Source organism: Salvia splendens, chromosome 22 (assembly GCF_004379255.2).
Source record: "Salvia splendens isolate huo1 chromosome 22, SspV2, whole genome shotgun sequence".
Classification (NCBI taxonomy): Eukaryota; Viridiplantae; Streptophyta; class Magnoliopsida; order Lamiales; family Lamiaceae; genus Salvia; species Salvia splendens.
Window position 1 is genome coordinate 15752448 of NC_056053.1, and position 8270 is coordinate 15760717.

At 37.3% G+C, this 8270-nt stretch overlaps 1 protein-coding gene across 1 annotated transcript; it reads right to left on the reverse strand.

Moving 5' to 3' along the window:
- Positions 1-2264: 2264 nt before the first annotated feature.
- LOC121787357 lies at positions 2265-8044 on the reverse strand. The gene is made up of 9 exons (XM_042186068.1): positions 7207-8044; positions 6587-6632; positions 6430-6511; positions 6281-6326; positions 6095-6193; positions 4850-4918; positions 4433-4754; positions 4021-4208; positions 2265-3927 (listed from the first exon to the last, which is right to left on the reverse strand). The coding sequence occupies exons 1-9, from the start codon at positions 7549-7551 to the stop codon at positions 2500-2502; spliced, it is 2625 nt and encodes an 874-aa protein (XP_042042002.1). The 5' UTR covers positions 7552-8044; the 3' UTR covers positions 2265-2499.
- Between the last annotated feature and the right edge of the window lie 226 nt (positions 8045-8270).

Sequence of the window (8270 nt, forward strand, 5' to 3'; positions counted from 1 at the left end):
GGATTGATTCAAAAATTACACATTTCCTATTAATGTGATAGTAGCCATATCAAAATAAAGAAACGTCATTATTAATAATTTTAATAAGCCACTTTTATGGAAGGGCATTAATTAATGTTTAATGATTAGGGTTTTTCCTCTTTCAATCTATAAATACAAGTGTGGTCTTTCCATCAAATCACGCACATTACAAGGAACGTATAAACGAGATAAATAGAGAAATAAATCATTGGGTTGGAGTTCGCCACCACACCAAATAAAGATCACTGAAGTCTTCTCCTTCTCCCCAATCACTTCCGCTATGGATCATCAAGGTAAGTTTTCGATCCATTATATCTTTGGTTAATTACGTGATATATATGTTGTTTAAAGATCTTGCACTATTTATATTCAATCATGTATTCTTGAATATATGAAGTAAATAATCTCCAACATAATAAACACTATTAATTGTGTGTATGCGATAGGAGATGGAGTAGGAAAAGTCATAGGTATAGAAACTTTATTACCATAAGCTTCAATAAACTGTAGGAAAATTGCAGGGCATTTTGATATGAAGTGTTATATGGTGTTTGCTTATTTGTTTAGTTATTAGTTAGTTAGACATAAGTTTATAAATCATCGCTAATAAGAGTTTAATTTGGTTTGAAAATCTAGTATTCATCCTGGAGTCTTGAATAGTTTCATGTTAAGAAATATAGTTCACACTCTTCGGAGGTGTGGCCTCTTGTTATTTCTAGGATGGATAGGTGGTGTATATTTCATTTGGAAGTTTCGCTCTATTTCTCGTGGACGGAGGGAGTACTAATTTTTATTGTATATAATTTCATAGTTCATTACATAGATATTTATAGTAGAATTTATGTACAATTTATGGGTAATAGAACGTGTAGATTTCGTATACATTAATGTTTGTTATTTCATAGTTTTCCATAATTTATGAGTCACAGCCTAATTATCATTTACATATTAATTTATTTTGAATTATATCCAATATTTTTACTCAAATTTAGATACGCAGGCAATAATGTTGAAGGAAAAAACTATATGGAAATAGGAGACGTGGGATATTAGTAATTTAAAGCACAACCTAATCATTATTTACATATTGATTTATTTTGAATCATATTCCATATTTTAACTAAATTTAGATTTAGATACACAAGCAAGAGTTTTTGTTATTGCACATCTTTCCACAATAAACGATGCCTTTGGTTGTCCACACTCAGACTTGCCATCAAACGATGCCTTTGAATTTATCTTCTTCTTTTAATTGGTGGTCAAAATAAACCCTCAAAATATAAAAATAAAAATAAACATACTACATGGAACTATACTATATTTGTTTATAAACTTAGTATCGAATATAACGTGTAAAGTTTCATTGACTTAGATAGCAAGTAGAGATTATGATTTATGACTATAAAAAAATTTGCAAGTGAAACTGAAGCTGAATTAGTATATATGTGTAGTGATTGATGGACATGTGAATTGGAGTTGTCAAACGTTTCGCTATAGAGATGATAGTAATATTGTACAAAAAATTATTAAAGGAGGATATCGAGAGCGGTAGGCCAAAATTTGATATTTTAGATTGGTAGAAAAATAGTAAATATAAATATTTTGTACTCTTTTGAGTCACTCGCGAATCTTAACTTATGGTCCCGTCTCAACTGTATATAATAGCATCACAATCGTCATTTAGTATTGGAGGAGGATGGGTACTTGATTTATTAAGAAGCTCATTAAGTCCTAAAGTTGTTGAGTATCTCATTTGTGGTCAACATTGGCTTTGTAGATCATCTTCCTAATTTAATGTCAAAGAAATTCTTCAAGATGTTGAAAAAAAATAGAACAGTGTAATATGAAGTTTAATGAATAATGCATTTTAGTTAATTATTCTCGATTATTAAATTTATTTTACTTGCATAATTCTTTTTTCTGTTATAGGTATAAGTTCTATTATCTCAAGCTTTAACAAATTAATCAATCTTCATTATTATTTCAAGCTTTATTAGTTCAAAGACACTTTTATTTTACATGATTGAATTCTCAAGCTTTTTAAGTTCAACGACACTTTATTTAATTACTTGTTGAAACTTGAAAGATATTGAAGATTTGGGTGGATTATTTTCAAAGGCACTTTACTTTAGACATTCTTACCTGATGTTTAAAATTTGAAACCCTTTTTGTTGTAAATTGCAAATATTTAAGTTTCACTTTTTTTTTTTTCTTGTAATAGAATTAATCGCATAGAAGAAGCGTTGAGCCAGTAAGTTGAACATACATCTCCAACTCCAAGAGAAAGGAAGTTGCCAAAAATCAGATTAAAGTCAGAAGCTGCAAATACACTAAATTATTCTCTGCTAAAATGCTGCTTCCCACTAGAAATCAATACCCTCTTAACACAAAATGAAATGATACAATATATAAACCAGCAGCCTCCCACCATTTTCTATCTTTTATCTACCCTACACCTAAACTGACAAACCGGATAACTCAGAGCTGGAGAGCCAAATCGGGCTGCTGCGAATCAACCAGAACGCCCGAAGATGGCCTTCCTGGTGACCCCGATGACTGGAAGCCAATGTTCAAGTCGGGAGGCAGGGATTCCTGTTTCTGTTTTGAATGCATTTGCGGGCACACATTGTGCCATGACTGGAACCGAGACAAGTCAGCAGGAGCCAGCTGTGGAAACATCATTCGCTGGTTCTGAAACTGTATTTGGTTTCCTACTAGCATCGGTATCGGCCATTGTGGTACAAACGCATGCATTGGAGCACTGTTCTTGTCTGGCCGAACAGAAGGAGGAAATTCTCCGCGGACGGGTGACTGGATATTACTAGGGGGGTTGTAGGCTGGATCACCGTACATGTGGTTTTTGTTCGGATTGGCATTTTCAGTGACTGGCCTTAGCCCTCCTGCCCCCACAGACATCCACGCACGTGCAGCAGCCATAGCTGCATTATATGGATCATTACCGTTCCACCCATTGCTGCCCAAGGGCAGTTGTGATGTTAAAACTTGGGCATTGCCTGATGGCTGATTCGAGGATTTTTGTTGATTGTGATCTGCCAACATTCTCATCATCTGGACCGGGTCGCTGAGACCCTGACCTTGTTTGCGGGGATTATAGCTAGGCGGTTTTGATGACTCAGAGAACGAACTAATCACTGTAGTACCATCCGCCTTATTAAGGGCGACTCTTTCATTAGGCAATCCTCCAAAAGCAACACCATTACTGTGATCAGGCCGTTTCAAAGATCCAGATTCCGAAAAGTTAATGTTCTTTGGAGAGAATTCCACAGCCCGAGACACTTCCATTTCCGAACTCCTAGGAAACTGTCTGTTGCCAACAGAATCAGTGGCAGTTCTACTTAGTGCCTGTGGACTGTTTGACTCAACCTTCTTCTGAGCCTTTTTGTCAGATTCGAACAGATCTCTGGATTGTAAATTCTGATTAACATAGCCGAGATTATGTGAACCACTAGGTCTGATCCCAGGAGACAGAAAGAATGGCGGCTTTGTCTCCGACATACTCCCTCTGATTGGTTGAGCCGTAAAAACAGGAGCAGGTGATCTAATTCCAGCAGGACCAAGGAACAGCAGCTTTTGTTCGAAGGAAGGTATATTACCTGGGATTTCCTTGGAAAAGTTCGAGATTAAAGGAACCTTCTCAAAGTTCCTAGGTTCCACAGTAGGCTGTACTTTCATGAAAAATGGTGGTTCCTTCACACTGCAATTTTCCAGAATCAATACTGGAGTTGGAAGTGGCTCATACTCCCCGACCCAACCCTGACCAAATTTGAATCCCTGAGGTAGTGCTTGTTCGATTCTTTTAGAAGCCACTTTCCAAGCGACTGATCCAAGAGTTGCAGCAAATCGAGCCAGGCTCCTAGCATATGAATGATCTGAATAAAGCCCTACCTGGATAACCAAAGACAACAACACTTAGTGTAACGAAAACTCATATACAGTACTTGGTAACAAAAGTGATATATAAACCCCTGAGATTCATACAGGCATCAAATGCTTGGTTTCAACGTCAAATGTTGAGAAAATGGATGCCGAGCTGGCCACAGGCTGAGACAATGATATGTTATACGTCGCACGGCGATTTTCATCTTGTGAAATGTTATATGTTGCACGGCGATTTTCTTCTTGTACAAACAATGATCTCCTGCCAAATCGGGATGGGAGGGCCCTATCTATGACAAGAAGAGCGAGTAGTGATCAGAACATACAGCAGGAAACAGAAAACTTGTTGTGCTGAAAAAGGAAATCATATGCTAAGGTCATTGGTTCTATTTCCCAGGGTACCCTTAATGTTACAAAGCAAGACGGTTCCACGTGAAGAAGGACCAATAAAATACCATCTATGCTGGTAACAAAGCAGATAACCACATCGCTAAAATAATAGGTCAGGAGGTACCTGGCAGTAAATCTTCCACTTTGTCAAAATTGTTTTCATTCAAGAAAGAACTTCCATCAATAAACCCATCCACACCACCAGCTTTCTCAGACCCAACACCGACAACATTCTGAGTATTGCCCGGTGTTGCAAGAGTAGCACCTGATGAAAAATCAGAGCCAATGGGTTCTTGCCCTGCCCGGATCACAGGTCTTTTCATTTGATTTTTCAAAAGAGAGCCAGATCTTGCTTTCTGCTCAGGCTTGTTCTCTTTATCATTGCATTCAAAATTAAGCCTTATCTTGTGAAATTTCCGTTTTGCCAACTCTTGGATGGTGCGCGCCTTTTTTGGATGAGTAGATATTCATATCATTCAACAGTAACTAATAGAATTTTATACATAAATTATCTTCAAAAGGAGCGAGTGCAGACATTTACCTGTTTGTGGTATATGGTATCCGGTGCATTATATTGCATTGCATTTGAGCAAATGAGGAAAACATCATCCTGCATAACAGAAAAAATTATTTCAGAATATTTATAGGCCATGAGAAAGATTGCAGTTTTGGAAATAACATGAACAAGAAGTTATTGAAAAAAAAACTTTATGGCCTTCTACCAATGACACTATCTATTGGGGTAGGTGACAGAAAATGCAAGATTAAATATCTTTCAAGCTGAAGACACTGAGGAAGAATATAAAATACCAAAAAAAACACCGAATGAAGAGGCCATGCATATATTAAGAACATTCCAAATTGTTACTATAAATTTACATGTGAAAGTATCCCCCAAATTTGCAAAATAAAGCAGTTTAACAGACCATGTATGCATAACCATATAACAGAGAACAAATATAAAGATTTAATAAATCTCACAACCATCATATTACATACACCACCAAGTTATCAGGATATGGTTGCTCACAATGTTTCAAATATTCTTTTCCAAATACCTGTATTTGAGCTACTAAGCAGTAGCACAGCACTTCAAAAGTTTTAGTAGTCATAGAACAAGAAACTAAAATTAACAAAGGAAATTAATACTAGCAAAGTTGCCACTTATCCAACTTCTGACCTACAAATGACAACTAGAAACCAAATAGCTCACTATTGCATTTGATATGATAAACACCAAAATCAGAAAGTAAATTCGCATATACTCCATAGTCCATACACAAATAAAAATATTTTCCATATTTTTTGTTTACAATAAGAGATGCAGGTAGACCGAAAATATCACTGAGACATCAGAAGATAAGAACTGCTATATAGAGAAGCCAGAAGTGCACTAGCACCATAATTATTCCATCAGTGACTCTAAGAAGGCTTGCTTGTGAAAATAAGGATGCAAATTTCAGATTAGCTAACAGAACACCTAACAAGCGGCATAAGAATTCATGCAAACATAAATCAGCCAAGCAGGACTGTTTTCGAAGAGTGTGAGTAGAAGAGGAGAGTATGAATAAAAGAGGGAACAAAACAGAAGATGAACGAGAAAATCTACAACTAGGCGACTCGTATTACATGCTGACCCTGTCTTTCTCAACCAAAAGCTAAAACCAAAAGTCAACACGGATAAATACATAAAGTTCAGGACATGCCTCCTCTTTGAAATTGAAAAAAAAGGACATTGCAAATAAACCAAACAAAGTCAACAAATAACAGACTAGCGGGATCTAACCTCAAACAGCTTGAAAGTTGCGTACAATCCATTTCGCAGATTGTTTCTCACAGTAGCAAAATCCATTGGATGATCTATCACATCAAAGTAATCTGGAAGCTACACCAACAATGAATCAACCTGATTTAGAAACTCAACGAAGCACACTGCATTGCAAAAGCATCTCTCAAAGAACCCCGAGGTTACCTCTTCTGGATCAACCGGTTCTGCATAAACACCATAAATATCTTTCCTGCGCAAGAAAGGGTCAAAAGGAGAGGCATTAAACATTACAAAGATACCGCATTATGCAATCCTTTTTCACCATCCATTTCATATAAGAAATAGCAGCACACCTCTGCAGCTTGTCCAAAATCAACTCCAATGTCTTCTTATCCGGCAGCGGCAGCTCAGATGCCGCCTCCACAGGCGGCATCCCTGCACCGTCCAAATTCAATCCAATTCAAAAATTGATCAAGCTTATTCCTGTGAATATGATGAAAGAAAACACACCTGGTGGTGAGTCCTCTGCTTTGAGTTGTCGCCTTGTTTCTCTAACCTGTGAAGAAGAATAAAGAAAAGCCACCATTAAATAAAGAGGCTAAGCAACATAAACCAATAAATGCTAACCCAAAAACGCTACTCCTAGAGCGAAAGTCCGCGTGCCTATGAGACAAGAGTCGGAAAACGAAAACATGCGTGGATAAGTGGGAACGTGAGTGTGCGTACATCACAATACATCCTGTCTGTAACATTCTGCTTAACGTGATGTAGAGAGGGAGAGAGAGAGAGAGAGAGAGAATGTGAGAGAAGAGAGAGAATGTGAGAGAGAGCGTGATCAGATTCTGTAGGGGTTAGTTTTTTGACAGTTGACCCGACCGTTACATATACATACACCATTCCCTCTCTTCCTTCCCAATTAGAAAAATATCTGAGCTTCTCCTCCAGCTTAGCTGGAACTTTCCAGAATCCCTCTCACTACATCTCTGCAATTAATTAATGAATAAATGAATCCACTCCACTCCAATTCAATTCCGCCTCAATTGAATCCCCAATTACTCAATAATTTCTATTTTCCGCCAAAATTTCCACTTCCAGATCGGAACAATTATAAACTGATAATCATTAATCACCTCTTCTTCGTCTTCATCATTATAATTCTCTTCCTCATTCGCGTCCTCGTCCATTTCCTGGCCGATTTTGCGCTTCTTCGAAGGCTTTCCGGCGCCGTCTTCGTCGGAGGAGAAGCAGGAGGCGCGCCGATCAGTTGACTCCTGGAGCTTGAGCAGGAGGTCGAGCTTCTTCTCCCTCCGGCGCTGGTCATCGTCGTCGACGAAGACCTCGTCCTCGTCGAAGTAGTCGTCGAGGCCGAAGACGTACTTGACGGTGCGGCGGCGGTAGCTCCGGCGCAGGTCGCGCTCCGCTGCGGGATCTGCCTTGCGCGGTCTACCTTTCTTCTTCTTCACGATCTGCCCCATCTTTTCCTAGATTCCTTCGAGCTCGAGCTGTTTCTCTCTCTAGAGAAAAAGACAACCACACTCTCTCTCTCTATCTATCTATCTATCTATCTCTAAAATTATTTTTCTGGTGACTTTCTCTCTCATCCTTTATTCCATTATTATTTGGGGGTTTCGGTTTGGCGTCAGCTTTATCACTCTTTTTCGAGACATTGGTGGCCCGGACCTGGATCCGAAGCGGAAGCAAGGTGATTCATTTATCATTTGTCGATTATTAAATCACATACTGAAATGCTTTTGATGACTAATAAGGACAGATTTCAAATCATTTCTTTTTTAAAAAAAATTAAAATACACACGCGTATGCAAGATATTTCTCTCTTTTACACTTTACAAGAGACACTCCTTTTTTCACTACTACTCCATGTCATATGCGAGATTTTCTCTTTTTTATATTTTTTACAGATATCTTAATAATTTTATATTTTATTAATTAAAAAATGATTAAATAAAAAAATTTGAATATAGCACATTTTAGCGTTATAAAATCTAGAAGATTTAAATTGATTTCCGTTTGGGGAAGCCGCTTATTAAAGAGCCAAAATTGATTTAAGGTTTGAATGTTTGTAATTGAATTTCACGAATATTTTTGTAAATTGTAATTTAGTAATGGTAGTTGAACAAGAAAAAAATATTCTTTGAAATTCTTTTTGACTGTATAATTCTTTTTATTATTTAAT